The 15575-nt window shown below is 47.9% G+C and overlaps 1 protein-coding gene across 2 annotated transcripts; it reads right to left on the bottom strand.

The window, feature by feature from the left end:
- Positions 1 to 291: 291 nt before the first annotated feature.
- LOC136705293 (tetratricopeptide repeat protein 39B-like) lies at positions 292 to 15515 on the bottom strand. 2 transcript variants are annotated; one of them, XM_066678735.1, is made up of 20 exons: positions 15335 to 15515; positions 15121 to 15153; positions 13945 to 13985; positions 11818 to 11922; positions 11164 to 11295; positions 10612 to 10691; positions 10149 to 10216; positions 9981 to 10045; positions 9782 to 9875; positions 5752 to 5817; positions 5427 to 5535; positions 5022 to 5089; positions 4792 to 4851; positions 4536 to 4697; positions 4314 to 4405; positions 3967 to 4087; positions 3421 to 3532; positions 2932 to 3049; positions 2264 to 2380; positions 292 to 821 (listed from the first exon to the last, which is right to left on the bottom strand). In XM_066678735.1, the coding sequence occupies exons 1-20, from the start codon at positions 15371 to 15373 to the stop codon at positions 707 to 709; spliced, it is 1797 nt and encodes a 598-aa protein (XP_066534832.1). In that variant the 5' UTR covers positions 15374 to 15515; the 3' UTR covers positions 292 to 706. The 2 variants fall into 2 exon arrangements, with proteins under 2 accessions (XP_066534832.1, XP_066534833.1); XM_066678736.1 differs by having other exon boundaries at positions 10149 to 10213.
- Between the last annotated feature and the right edge of the window lie 60 nt (positions 15516 to 15575).

Below are 15575 nucleotides of genomic sequence, written 5' to 3'. Positions count from 1 at the left end.
TTTAACGCTGTGTGATAACAATATAAGTATTATAGACACTCGTTCTTGTTTGATAATTATAAAATATAATTTTTGTGGCGAAAGTCATTACACCAATCGACAGTTCTGCGAACGTGTAGGTCACACATTTGTTGATAACGTTATATTTGGCTCCTGTGCAGCTGCTCCATTCTGGTCACTGATTTTCTGTGGAGATTTGGAGTATATTCAAGAAAACAGACCACGGCTTAATATCAGTTTGTGTTTATTACGCTGCATTGAGCGTGTATTAACGTTAAAACATTTCAGAAATCATCCAGTGTTAATAAACAAGATCATACAGTGCCTAGGAAGGTGCTCAAAATGGACTAGGACCATGTTATTCCAGGCTTGTGTTTCACAAACGGGCAGTTTTTGTAGTATATCACTTTTCAAAAACCAGTCCATCTTTATTTTTCTGCATCGCTTGAACACAACAGCAATACTTTATACTAGTGTCAATGTTTCATCAGGAACAGACCAACAAACGTGCTTCAAAATGACGTGGAATTAAATATTTTGAGTGTTTTTGCCTTCTCTTGTAAATAATGATAATCTAGATGGTTGGGGGAGTGACAATATTCTGATGAACAGGAAGTTGGGGAGATATTTCTGAGGTCACAATAACAAGCGATGTCTTAGTCCACTGTAAACGCAGAAAGCCCCCGTACACTTGTGTAGTGTAACGTTAAGCGACTGCATTGTGCTGCTCGGCTGTTTTCTCTTTTTCAGTCAGAATATTCAGAGCTGCGTGGATCCGGAAATGAAGCCTGGACTCCATGGAGTAGTTCTTATAATTCAATCTGTATCAGAATCAGAGAAACAACCTTAAAACAATGATCATAACTGAGTCAGACTCACTACAGACACTTTCAGTACATTACACCCAGGGGTTGGCAGAGCCGCCCAAATCCAGCCTCCATTAGAATAATTCTGACTAGTTTAAATAATGACTGTAATAAGTTGAACGTGAGCAGAAGAACCAAAGTGTGCGCTCTATAGTACTCTTCAGTCCTGAGAGTTGCCACAGTGTCAGAGCATCCAGCGACTCTCAGCACAGGAACTGAAGCGTATAACACTCATCATTCATTCATTCATTTTGGTCAAAAATAAAAATGGTATGGTGGCACGGTGGCGCAGCAGGTAGGTGTCGCAGTCACACAGCTTCAGGGGCCTGTTTCCTCCGGGTGACTGTCTGTGAGGAGTGTGGTGTGTTCTCCCTGTGTCTGTGTGGCTTTCCTCCAGGTGACTGTCTGTGAGGAGTGTGGTGTGTTCTCCCTGTGTCTGCGTGGGTTTCCTCCGGGTGACTGTGAGGAGTGCGGTGTGTTCTCCCTGTGTCTGCGTGGGTTTCCTCCGGGTGACTGTCTGTGAGGAGTGCGGTGTGTTCTCCCTGTGTCTGCGTGGGTTTCCTCCGGGTGACTGTCTGCGAGGAGTGCGGTGTGTTCTCTCTGTGTCTGCGTGGGTTTCCTCCAGGTGACTGTCTTTGAGGAGTGTGGTGTGTTCTCTCTGTGTCTGCGTGGGTTTCCTCCAGGTGCTCCGGTTTCCGTGAGTGTGTGTGTTGCCCTGTGAAGGACTGGCGCCCCCTCCAGGGTGTATTTCCGCCTTGCGCCCAATGATTCCAGGTAGGCTCTGGACCCACCGCGACCCTGAACTGGATAAGGGTTACAGACAATGAATGAATAAAAATGGTATGATGTCTTTCATCATACCCCTCCACTCACTCCTCTTCTTCTTAATTTGATCATCACCCTTATCACACCTACCCCTCCTCTCACTCCCATTCTTCCTCCTACCCCTCCCCTGATTCCATCTTCTCTCACCTTTTCCCCCTTCCTCTGTCTCACACACATTCTTCATCACCTTCATTCTACATACCCCTCCTCTCCTCCTCTTCCTCCAACCCCCTTCCCCCACTACTCCAATGTATATAAGGCCCTCCTAAGATATTTGGTGTTAGACTGAGATCACCCAGCTGTACTCATACATGATCCTGTGTGTGTGTGGAAATAAACTCCAGTCTCCTGACGCTTCAATGCCGAATTTCTAACAAACCCCATCACAAATCTGCCCAGTAACAACACGCACTCAACTGAAACACAAACAAGGAAATGGGAACTAAATACTAACGTAGAACATGGGAAGAGGATACAATAATAACGTTATTAACGTTTGAAAATCAATGACCACCCACCGCTGTAACAGTGTTTTATTTTCATTCTATTTGCTCAACGGGTGATGAACTCACTTGGCTTTCTCGATGCAGCTGATGGCTCTCTCCAGGTCTCCCTGCTGTTTATAGAGCAGCCCCAACTCATACATTGTGAATGGCACCAGGTAGTGATCGTATTTAATATTCTTCTCACTGAGGGAGAAAAACAGCCCAGTACAATGTCACTGACTGTTTCAGCATTGCTCCTGAAGAAACCCGAGCCATACGTTCCATAATTATTAGTGTAAAACTAATTAAACATGACGCAGGTTTATACTGTTTATTAAAATCACAATTATACTGCGTTATAAAAATCACACTGAGGTCAGAATCCATTAGTGTAATGCTACAGAAACTACACAGTGCACATTAACTACCGTCAGACTGTGAATACCACATTCATATTCACTAACAGAGCCTCCTCAGGGAAAACTAAATAAAGCTGGAGGGAGCAATTATGTAGAAAGCAGAGATTGAGCTGGTTTTATCCAATGGAAAAGCCCTTCTTCCTAAATACAGGACCACGCACTGCCAGACTACAGCTGGAGGAGTCCCAGACAGAGAAAGCATTTCAGCAATAAGTGTGTAGAGCCATGTGAAGGAGGATAGGACAGGGCTGTTTACAGTGCTGCAGCTTCTAAAATAAACCACCTACTCCATCTTTAATTTCACAGCTTTATCAGAAGTGTGTCTGAGTTACTCACTTGGAGATGACGAAGTTAAAGCTGCTCTCCGCCTCCAGCAGTCGACCCAAATTTCTCAGACACAAGCCTTTCAGCATCTGCACCAGGCTCTCGTCATCAGCGTGGTACACTGACGGATCTGAAACACAGACAGTACACAGCCACAAGTTTATGGACACATGTCCGTTCAAAGTGTCTCCTGAGATGATAGGACTTTATCAGGAGGTGGCTCCTCTTTGCAGCCTCTAGCTTTTCTAAAAAGTATTCACACGATGGTGGAACATGGCTTTGTTGAGATTGTATTCGGAATAAAAGGAGGACATTAATGATATTAGATGATTACTGGATTATAAAATAATCCCAAAGGTGCTGGATGGTTCTCCATCACTCCAGAGAATGCAGGTCTTGAACACATGGTAGGACCTGGTCGCTTGGTGACGGTTGGCTTATGTGCAGCTGCTCCCTCTGTACTGACGCAGTCATAACTGAAAAAGAGAAAATGTTTCTTACTCTCATTTTGTTTCAGCTCCTCCTCCGACTTCTCAATAGTGATGAGGAGGTTCTGTGTCAGTTCTGGTCTTTTACCAACAATAGTGAATCCGTTCCAGACATACATCATTTCCTAGAGAGAGAGATAATAACACGAAATTTATTTTTATTAATTACAGCTGGTAGTGTCTCTGTCACAGCTCCAGGGTCCTAGAGGTTGTGGGTTTGAGTTCTGCTCCGGGTGACTGTCTGTGAGGAGTGTGGTGTGTTCTCTCTGTGTCTGTGTGGGTTTCCTCCGGGTGACTGTCTGTGAGGAGTGTGGTGTGTTCTCTCTGTGTCTGTGTGGGTTTCCTCCGGGTGACTGTCTGCGAGGATTGTTCTGTGCCTTCAAGACTGATATGCTCAGACAGCATAAACACCATTTTCTTCCTTACATCCATGAACAGCACAGTGTTTAATCAAGCTCAACAATGTTCCACATCATTTGGATGGGTTCTAAACACATGAATATTACCAGAGTATATCCACTATACTTCAAAGATGCAATCCTGTGTGTGTGTGGCTCACCAGTGCCGGTATAACCAGCTTTATTGGGTTGGTGGAGTTGTAGCGTCTGGCTTTCCGTGCAGCAAACTTCTCTGTTGGGACCGACTTCCCTGCAAACCGCAACCTCAGACCATCCACCTGCCTGAAATAAAATAATCCCAGGTCTATTATTTGATGCTGAATCCCATCAGGAGGTTATCATTTTGACAATGTGTCTATATTTATTCATTCATTTATTAAGAGGCGTAGAGTTACATCATTGATTCCCTATTGAACTTCATTCTCATCAGCTCATGCAGGAGAATATAAGAGAATGGATTCCTCAAAGTCAATAGTGTGTGTGTGTGTGTGTGTGTGTGTGTGCTCACCTGAAGAGCTCCACTACGTCCTCTCCGGTCTCCTTCACCTCCTCCTCAGAGAGCATGCTCAGAATCGAGGCTTTCTGAAACACGTAAACAGCCTGAAAGCGAGGATCGATAAACAGCAGGTCAGAGGTCAGTCGGACTACAGCGAGCGTCTCTGTGGTGAAACAGCCTTAGACATGTTTAATTAACATAGTGCCCCTTGAGTATGGGAGTGGGCTTCTCTACCTTAGACCACTTGCTCTCTGAACAGAGAAGATGAGCGTATCGATACGCTTCAGTCCAGCGCTGCTGAAACACCAGCGTCCACATCAGCTCCCAGTAACACAGGTGATGGATCTGAACCCACTCCTGCTGAGCCTTTATACAGTCCACAAACCCTCTCTGAGCCTACACACACACACACACACACACACACACACACACACACACAATAAGTGAATGAGTGATTGTTCAAGAGGAAGATGAACAAAGCATCACTCACCCTCTCAAAATCCCCTTTGAGCACAGCGATCCGAGCAGTGTAGAACAACATCAGAGCACCCTACACACACACACACACACACACAGAGAGAGAGAGAGAGAATGAGAGAGAGAGAGAGAGAGAGAATGAGAGAGAGAGAGAGAGAGAGAGAGAGAGAGGTGATAGAGTGATCATTTACTGTGAAAAAGTTAAAATAGAGAATACAGTGAAATAAATGAGATTTTCCATACGTTGGGGAATCTTTTAGTGAACGGCTCCAGAAGAGCCTCAGCCTCAGAGAGGTCACACTCTCCGGTCCCTGACAGAAAAACAAAGACCATTATACGTTAATACACACATTCTGAGCAAACCCTGCGTCTACTATTTTTTAAAAATGTATTTAATTAGTTTGAAAACATCTTTCACCTTTACATTGTGTGATAGTTTTGTGATGAACAAAGAAATCTGACATTTTTATTTTCAAAACAAATGATCCTCTGGAGCGTTAGTGACTCAGGGCCTGAAAAACCCTCATTGACCAGAAGAGGGCAGTGTTCAGACTTTCACTGTGACTGCACAGATTCAATAGTGATGTTTAATTACAGATTAAAGTAAGAGTGTGTGTGTGTGTGTGTGTGTGTGTGAGAGACTCTCACCCAGAATTACACAGATGTAGATGTTATACATGAGGAGTGTGAAGGTGCTGAGGATGGAGCGGAGGCTGCCGGCCCTGGCTCCATGACGTAAGTGAGTCAAACCCACCTCCTACAAATCAAACACACACACGGAATGATGATTAAGGCTTTACTCTGAGTCCCAGAGCTAACAATGATCCCTGGACTCAACTCAACACACTTGTAGGAGAACACTACTTGCCCTACACTACAGCACTGCGTCTCTCAGGAGCCTGTGTGGCTTTAACACACGAATAAACGACATAAACACAGACGTAGAGAAACTCAACAGCAGGGTTTTACTTACTCTGTTTCCAGAGAAACCAACACACTCCAGCAGCCTGAGAACTCTGGCAGGCAACAGAGACAGCATCTGTAACACACACACACACACACACACACACACACACACAGACACAGACACACACACACACAGACCCACACACATATATTAATATAACACTACACCTGTGAACACTTTGGAAAAGCACAGAAGATATTCACAGAGTTGTTAATAGCTTTCAGTGTCACCGCTGGACGGGGAGCAGTCCACCGACACACACTGTGCAGCGACAGATGAGCTACTGTCTCTGACTTTACATCTACAAGGTGGACCAACGAGGGAGGAGCGTCTCACAGAGTGGACAGAGAGTGGACAGAGAGAGGACAGAGAGTGGACAGAGAGTGGACAGAGAGAGGACAGAGAGTGGACAGAGGGTGGACAGAGAGAGGACAGAGAGAGGACAGAAAGTGGACAGAGAGAGGACAGAGAGTGGACAGAGAGAGGACAGAGAGTGGACAGAGAGTGGACAGAGAGAGGACAGAAAGTGGACAGAGGGTGGACAGAGAGAGGACAGAGAGAGGACAGAAAGTGGACAGAGAGAGGACAGAGAGTGGACAGAGAGAGGACAGAGAGAGGACAGAGAGAGGACAGAGAGTGGACAGAAAGTGGACAGAGAGAGGACAGAGAGAGGACAGAGAGTGGACAGAAAGTGGACAGAGAGAGGACAGAGAGTGGACAGGGGGTGGACAGAGAGAGGACAGAGGGTGGACAGAGAGAGGACAGAGAGGACAGAGAGTGGACAGAGAGAGGACAGAGAATGGACAGAGAGAGGACAGAGAGTGGACAGAGAGTGGACAGAGGGTGGACAGAGAGTGGACAGAGAGAGGACAGAGAGTGGACAGAGAGTGGACAGAGAGAGGACAGAGAGTGGACAGAGGGTGGACAGAGAGAGGACAGAGAGAGGACAGAAAGTGGACAGAGAGAGGACAGAGAGTGGACAGAGAGAGGACAGAGAGAGGACAGAGAGTGGACAGAAAGTGGACAGAGAGAGGACAGAGAGTGGACAGGGGGTGGACAGAGAGAGGACAGAGGGTGGACAGAGAGAGGACAGAGGGTGGACAGAGAGGACAGAGAGTGGACAGAGAGAGGACAGAGAATGGACAGAGAGAGGACAGAGAGTGGACAGAGAGTGGACAGAGGGTGGACAGAGAGTGGACAGAGAGAGGACAGAGAGCGGACAGAAAGTGGACAGAGAGTGGACAGAGAGCGGACAGAGAGAGGACAGAGAGAGGACAGAGAGCGGACAGAGAGAGGACAGAGAGCGGACAGAAAGCGGACAGAAAGTGGACAGAGAGAGGACAGAGAGTGGACAGAGAGTGGACAGAGAGAGGACAGAGAGCGGACAGAGAACGGACAGAGAGAGGACAGAGAGCGGACAGAGAGAGGACAGAGAGTGGACAGAGAGTGGACAGAGAGAGGACAGAGAGCGGACAGAGAGTGGACAGAGAGTGGACAGAGAGAGGACAGAGAGTGGACAGAGGGTGGACAGAGGGTGGACAGAGAGGACAGAGAGTGGACAGAGAGAGGACAGAGAGCGGACAGAGAACGGACAGAGAGAGGACAGAGAGCGGACAGAGAGTGGACAGAGAGTGGACAGAGAGAGGACAGAGAGTGGACAGAGAGCGGACAGAGAGAGGACAGAGAGAGGACAGAAAGCGGACAGAAAGTGGACAGAGAGAGGACAGAGAGTGGACAGAGAGCGGACAGAGAGTGGACAGAGAGTGGACAGAGAGCGGACAGAGAGTGGACAGAGAGTGGACAGAGAGAGGACAGAGAGTGGACAGAGAGAGGACAGAGAGTGGACAGAGAGCGGACAGAGAGTGGACAGAAAGTGGACAGAGAGCGGACAGAGAGTGGACAGAGAGCGGACAGAGAGTGGACAGAGAGAGGACAGAGAGCGGACAGAGAGTGGACAGAGAGAGGACAGAGAGTGGACAGAGAGCGGACAGAGAGCGGACAGAGAGTGGACAGAGAGTGGACAGAGAGCGGACAGAGAGAGGACAGAGAGAGGACAGAGAGCGGACAGAAAGCGGACAGAGAGTGGACAGAGAGCGGACAGAGAGAGGACAGAGAGAGGACAGAGAGCGGACAGAGAGAGGACAGAGAGCGGACAGAGAGCGGACAGAGAGAGGACAGAGAGAGGACAGAGAGCGGACAGAAAGCGGACAGAGAGCGGACAGAGAGAGGACAGAGAGTGGACAGAGAGCGGACAGAGAGAGGACAGAGAGAGGACAGAGAGTGGACAGAGAGTGGACAGAGAGAGGACAGAGGGTGGACAGAGAGTGGACAGAGAGTGGACAGAGAGTGGACAGAGAGAGGACAGAGAGTGGACAGAGAGAGGACAGAGAGTGGACAGAGAGCGGACAGAGAGCGGACAGAGAGTGGACAGAGAGAGGACAGAGAGAGGACAGAGAGCGGACAGAGAGCGGACAGAGAGAGGACAGAGAGAGGACAGAGAGCGGACAGAAAGCGGACAGAGAGTGGACAGAGAGAGGACAGAGAGTGGACAGAGAGCGGACAGAGAGAGGACAGAGAGAGGACAGAGAGCGGACAGAGAGAGGACAGAGAGCGGACAGAAAGCGGACAGAAAGTGGACAGAGAGAGGACAGAGAGAGGACAGAGAGTGGACAGAAAGTGGACAGAGAGTGGACAGAGAGCGGACAGAGAGTGGACAGAGAGTGGACAGAGAGAGGACAGAGAGTGGACAGAGGGTGGACAGAGAGAGGACAGAGAGAGGACAGAGAGTGGACAGAAAGTGGACAGAAAGTGGACAGAGAGTGGACAGAGAGCGGACAGAGAGTGGACAGAGAGAGGACAGAGAGCGGACAGAGAGAGGACAGAGAGCGGACAGAGAGCGGACAGAGAGTGGACAGAGAGAGGACAGAGAGTGGACAGAGAGTGGACAGAGAGCGGACAGAGAGTGGACAGAGAGAGGACAGAGAGTGGACAGAGAGCGGACAGAGAGCGGACAGAGAGTGGACAGAGAGAGGACAGAGAGCGGACAGAGAGTGGACAGAGAGTGGACAGAGAGCGGACAGAGAGAGGACAGAGGGTGGACAGAGAGCGGACAGAGAGTGGACAGAGAGAGGACAGAGAGCGGACAGAGAGTGGACAGAGAGTGGACAGAGAGCGGACAGAGAGTGGACAGAGAGAGGACAGAGAGCGGACAGAGAGAGGACAGAGAGCGGACAGAGAGTGGACAGAGAGAGGACAGAGAGTGGACAGAGAGCGGACAGAGAGTGGACAGAGAGCGGACAGAGAGCGGACAGAGAGTGGACAGAGAGAGGACAGAGAGTGGACAGAGAGTGGACAGAGAGCGGACAGAGAGAGGACAGAGGGTGGACAGAGAGCGGACAGAGAGTGGACAGAGAGAGGACAGAGAGCGGACAGAGAGTGGACAGAGAGTGGACAGAGAGCGGACAGAGAGTGGACAGAGAGAGGACAGAGAGCGGACAGAGAGAGGACAGAGAGCGGACAGAGAGTGGACAGAGAGAGGACAGAGAGTGGACAGAGAGCGGACAGAGAGCGGACAGAGAGTGGACAGAGAGAGGACAGAGAGTGGACAGAGAGTGGACAGAGAGCGGACAGAGAGTGGACAGAGAGAGGACAGAGGGTGGACAGAGAGCGGACAGAGAGTGGACAGAGAGAGGACAGAGAGCGGACAGAGAGTGGACAGAGAGTGGACAGAGAGCGGACAGAGAGTGGACAGAGAGAGGACAGAGAGCGGACAGAGAGAGGACAGAGAGCGGACAGAGAGTGGACAGAGAGAGGACAGAGAGCGGACAGAGAGAGGACAGAGAGTGGACAGAGAGCGGACAGAGAGCGGACAGAGAGTGGACAGAGAGAGGACAGAGAGTGGACAGAGAGTGGACAGAGAGCGGACAGAGAGTGGACAGAGAGAGGACAGAGAGTGGACAGAGAGAGGACAGAGAGTGGACAGAGAGTGGACGCAGGTTTAAAAACAGTGACCTAACAGTTAAATTTTATACTTTACCAAGTTGAAGGACCCTATGCCCATGTTCACGCCACCAACAAAATGGATGTGTGTGTCCTTGTCTTTACACTGCTCCAGCATCGCCTCACACTCTCTGAGAGAAACACACACACACACACACACACACACACACACACACACCCCGTTTACCTCTGCACACTAACTACAGCTGTACACCAGTGAATGGGAAGTCATTTACTTGAAGAGGAGGAAACTGGATCTCATCTTGACTCCGGCTTTGATGAGGCCGATCACGCTCTCGTCCTGGAGTCGTCAGGAAACAAGAAAAACAATCAAACACAAACATGTGAATATATAAGTGCTCATGTTTAACATTCACCTCACAGAGGAGTTTACAGAGCTGTACCTCTATAAATGTGAGTGCTGCCCTCTGCAGGAGAACCTCGGCATAACACAGCTCAGCGTGCATCTCTTCTGAGAGAGAGAGAGACAGAGCGAGAGAGACACAGAGAGAGAGACAGAAAAAGAAAGCAGAAAGCAAGGAGAGTGTAGGGAGGGAGAGAGAGAGAGAGACAGACAGAGAGAGAAACAGAGACACAAAGAGAAAAAAAGAAAGCAAAGAACAAGGAGAGTGTAGGGAGGGAAAGAGAGAGAGAGAGTGAGAGAGAGAGAGAGAGAGAGAGAGAGAAAGAGAGAGAGAGAGAGAGAGAGAGACACAGAAAAAGAAAGGAGAGAGCAAGGAGAGGAGAGAGAGAGAGAGAGAGAGAGAGAGAGAGAGAGAGATGCTTAAAATTTCATACAGAGTCTGACACATCCAGGCCACTAGGTGTCAGTTAACAGCTGTTGCTTCTTTAACAACAAAAGCCCACCTTCAGTCATCTGTTGTGGTTCCTGGCTGTACACCATGTAGGAAATGGCCTCCAGAACCGTGCTCCTCCTCTTCCTCAGTCTGAGGAACACAGAAGAATAAGAGCTCTACTGACACAGCACCGCAGCGGACAGCGTTCTCCATAAATAAACAGACAAGACGTAAACACAGCGACCGAGAGGGGTTCTGCTTCTACAGACACTCACAGATTCAGAGCAGTGGAGGTGAATGGAACCAGACGTCCTCCTGTAAAAGCCCCTCACACAGGGATTACAGTAAACACTGTTTTACAGAAGGTCTGGGGAGAATCTTAAACCTAATCATAGTTCAGATTTACCACTATCCTCAATCAACACTGATCCGTATAGAAGCCCACAGACGGGTGGAGGGAGGGAGGGAGGGAAGAGGACGCTGGGTGTGTGTTGTGAGCAGGAGACGCCTGGTTCCAATCATCCACCACTGGAGAGAAATCTGAGTCTCTAAGGTCCACTTTTGAATTATGGGAAAAATCAGTGGGATTCCCCTTTAAAACTTTAAGAGCAAGGACACAGACTTTTGGCAGGTGCTCAGAGCGTCCTTCAGCGCCTCCGTGGCCCTCTGCATGTCCTTGGGGTCGAAGGTCATTCCTGCCTGCATTACCAACATGCTGCTGTATCCCAGCGCGTGGTACACACTCTCGTCCGTCCTGTTACAACGTCGTAACAAACACATTAATGATCAGAAACAAACACAGACAGAAAAATAAATGAAATGAGGTGAAGAGGGTGTTCATTTCCCACAACTGGAGTTTATTTTCCTTCATTCTGCAGTGTGATTAATAATAATTAGGATTAGGATTAGGATTAGGAACTCCTACACTGTTTCTAAACTCCAGCAGCACTGCTGTGTCTGATCCACTCTACACCAGCACAACACACACTAACACACCACCACCACGTCAGTGTCACTGCAGCGCTGAGAATGATCCACCACCACATCACACCTGCTCTGTGGGGGTCCTGAGCACTGAGGAACAGGGGGGAGGGGGGTAACTGTATGCAGAGCAACAGATGGCCTACAGTCTGTAACTGTAGAACTACAAAGTGCTCCTGTGTGGTCAGTGGAGCGGATGAGTGCAGAAACAGGCAGGTGTTCCTAATTCAGTGATCGCTCCTTGTATAAAAATGAGAGATGATAATGATCACATTACTGCAGTAAATTATCGCACCACGGTCGGAGGACGTCCAGAGCTTCAGAGAATCTGTTGTTCAGAAAGAGACTCAGAGCCACGGAGCACTCGTTTAACGCCGTCTTCAGATCCATTTGACAGCTCCTGAGTTACACACACACACACACACACAGACACACAGACACAGACACACACACACAGACACACAGACACACACACACAGACACACAGACACAGACACACACACACAGACACAGACACAGACACACACACAGACACACACACACAGACACAGACACACACACAGACACACACACACACACAGACAGACACAGAGAGAGAGAGAGAGAGAGAGAGAGTTCAGATTTTCAGTAATGTTCAGGATTTAAAGTCACAATACACAGAGTTGGTCGTTGTTATCGGCTCCTGAGAGTGGCCCTGGACACAGCATTCAGAACAAAGATTATACACCAAGAGTAAAACACACAGGCTTTAAAACCTAGACATGCCTTAAATATCTCTGCTTCACAAATTCCACTGTGGGGGGTGTTACACATATTTAATGCAAATATTTTCAGAAATCTAGGGATTTAAAGCAACACTAGGCAGTATTTTTATTGCAAAACTACAGCTTCAAACTCATTGCGATGCTCCACTGAGCTGTAACATGGAGAAAAGGGCCTCTGTCGCTGCTACTCCAGGCTCAGCACTGTAGAAACTGCACTATGCAACTTTTGGAGGAGGGTAGGAATCCACATGCCCACTTCCTCCAATTCCACTTCCACATGATTTCAGGACAGTGCTGGAAAAGTGAATTACACTCTGCAAATGTAGAGGGAGCCCAGGTGCAAATACGCCAAACCTTACCTAGTGTTCCTTTAAAGCAGATTTATCCATTAATTCAGTTTATTTAATTTATTCATTCATTGTTTGTAACCCTTATCCAGTTCAGGGCAGTGGTGGGTCCGGAGCCTACCCACAATCACTGAGCGCAAAACAGGAACACACCCTGGAGGGGGCGCCAGTCCTTCACAGGGCGACACACATTCACACATCCACTCACACCTATGGACACTTTTGAGTCTCCAATCCACCTACCAACGTGTGTTTTTATAGGAAACCCACGCAGACACAGGGAGAACACACCACACTTCTCACACACAGTCACCTGGAGGAAACCCACGCAGACACAGGGAGAACACACCACACACACAGTTCAGCAGTGTTTGCAGGCTCTGAAATGTATGTACCGATCCTCTGTTACAGTCACATGACTAATGTCCAGTCCCCCTCCACCCTTCGTTTAGCCCCTAAAAGCTCCTCTATGTTCAGAGTTACAAGATGTAGAAGTTATTTCCAAAATAAAAGTCCCCTAACACCTTACAGAAAGTGTCCATGCCGTAATTTAACACCTCCCCATTCATTCAGTCCTCACAGGTCTGTGAACATTAAACCAGTCCCACACCAGGAATCGACTGGATCTAGGATTCACACCAGAGGAAGGTCTTTAACTGCTTCATGACAGAAGTCTCCACATCCACCCCCATCCCCCCCCCCCCCCCCCCCCCGTCCTCCACCAGACCACATTTAATCAGCTTTAAAACGGCTTGCAGACGAACAGCGGAGCGCTGTCACCCCGCGGGAATCTCATGACTCCGAGACTAAAGCATTAAAGCTGAAAGTGCCCCTCTCAGACTCCAGAGGCAACAAGAGAAGAGTCGGAGGAAATATATTTAACTCTGTTTAACGCCGCGTAACTCGTGGAATGTGTTGACTCTGACACTTCACCTCCACAGGACAACTGTGTTCACACACACACACACACACACACACACACAAAAACATGCACACACACACACACACACACACAGAACTAATCAGACACTACACCATTATTCCAACAAAAGCTAGTGATGTAGAGAATTTAGTACTGATTCTTTGACACAGAATAAATAATAGAACAGTACCATAGTCACTGAACTCCCCCACGAACCTGAACCTGAACAGGATCATGCTGCATTTCTTTACTTCATTTCAGTTATTACTAATGAGTTACATTTTTACACATATTTAAAGACATAAGATCAACATCAACTGTGTTCTCTGAATAAAAGGTGACTGATGTTATTGTGACAAGTGTGTGGTAATGTGTGAATCTGTACTCACTCACTGCTGTGGTCCAGATCATGATCATCCTGGAACCCATTCTGAGAGAGAGAGAGAGAGAGAGAGAGAGAGAGAGAGAGAGAGAGAGAGAGAGAGAGAGAGAAAAGAGAGAGACGGAGAGAGAAAGAGAGAGAGAGAGAGAAAGAGGGAGAGAGAGAGAGAGAGAGTAAGAAGAGTAAGAGAGGGAAAGAAAGAAGGGAAAAGAGAGTGTGAGAAAGTAAGAGACACAGAGAGAGTGAGAGTGAGTGTAAGAGACAGAGAGAGTGTGAGAGACAGAGAGAGATACCACTCAGATTTATCTTTACACACTCATCTGTAATGAAGTAATTAAGGGTAGAGTGTGTGAGTGTGTGTGTGTGTGTTCAGTCTGTAATGAGAAGTGAAGACTGGGCTGGAAGAGTCATAATAAACTGTGATATAAAAACCATAACCATGAAACCTAACTGTAATAATCTGAAGTCACTGTGAACGTGATCCTGTTCTTTATAAAGTGTGGGGGCAGTAATCATCTGTAAAAACAGGTTCAGTGTGTGTTTCTCGATGCAGCGGCGGACTGCGTTTCGTCACAGTATGTTTCTGAGCCCATGTGTCTACATTGATCAGAGTGTTGTGACAGTGTCTCCTGCAGAGCTGTCTGAGGGCTAGAAGGTCAGGCTCATTCAGTGGCGGTGTCTGACCCTGTCCAACACTGACTGAGTTACTCGAGTTTCTGAGACCTCTGCAGCATTAGGGACATTACACAGTGCTTTGTGAGTGATCCAGTGTCTCAAAGTTTAGTCCAAAGTGGTGACCACGCCCCCTCCGAGTGGTGACGTCCCAACGTCCTGAAGAAAGCTGCATGCGTCAGATTCTAAATGTGTAAATTCACAAACTACAGCGGCGTTGTTCAGAAACTACACTGGAGATATTTTCTTTGGGCTCATGTCTTTTGATAAATGTTTAATAATTTAACGACAGATTCTTGGACTTTCTATGTCCAGAGTTTCCCTGTGAAGGGTTCGTAGATAAAACACGTTCATGGACATTTCACACGGACCCCAGCTTTATTTTGTAGCTCCTTTTTCTCTAAAAGAAATCACCAGGCCCTGGTCGTTATTAATGACAGTTCAAATCTATTTTAAAACACATGTTTTCATGGTGCTTTCTAAATGAAGGCAGTAATTGAGTGTTACTCACCTCCTCCGAGAACACAGAGTCCATCTCCTCGTCCTAAAAGGACAGGAATATCTTTAATGTACATTTATATAAAAGCCTCCTCTGAACTCACACAGAGAGCAGTGTTCAGTCAGACTTCAGAGACACAGGAGTCTACACAGAGAACTAAAGCAATAAACACAAATGCAGCTGTTTAAAGCAGTGATTCCAGCTTGAATCTAAACAGGAGTCTCACCTTCGAGGTGTTTAGGTCCCTACTCTCCACTAGAGCCATTTCTGCTTATTCCTCAGAGGCTGCTCAGCAATAACAGCTCACAGAGAAGAAACTCCACAACAAAGAGAGATAGAACTGCACAGGAAGCTTCGCAGAGAGTGTTTCTGACCCGTTTCTCTTTCTCCCTCTGCCCCGCGGAGCTGAGGCTCTGGACAAGTGAAGGACCCCTGACTGGACTCCACTCTGCATCTCACCTGCAGCC

Source organism: Hoplias malabaricus, chromosome 8 (genome assembly GCF_029633855.1).
Source record: "Hoplias malabaricus isolate fHopMal1 chromosome 8, fHopMal1.hap1, whole genome shotgun sequence".
Taxonomy (NCBI): domain Eukaryota; kingdom Metazoa; phylum Chordata; class Actinopteri; order Characiformes; family Erythrinidae; genus Hoplias; species Hoplias malabaricus.
The sequence above is the reverse complement of the archived record's forward strand: the minus strand, read 5'-3'. Positions and strand labels throughout refer to the sequence as shown.

Coding starts and splice junctions, on each gene's coding strand:
- LOC136705293 (XM_066678735.1), bottom strand. CDS start 15,373: ATGGCTCTAGTGGAGAGTAGGGACCTAAACACCTCGAAG. Junction 11,923..13,944: donor GATCTGGACCACAGCAGTGA/GTGAGTACAGAT, acceptor TGTGTAACTCAG/GAGCTGTCAAATGGATCTGA. Junction 10,217..10,611: donor ACCACAACAGATGACTGAAG/GTGGGCTTTTGT, acceptor TCTCTCTCTCAG/AAGAGATGCACGCTGAGCTG.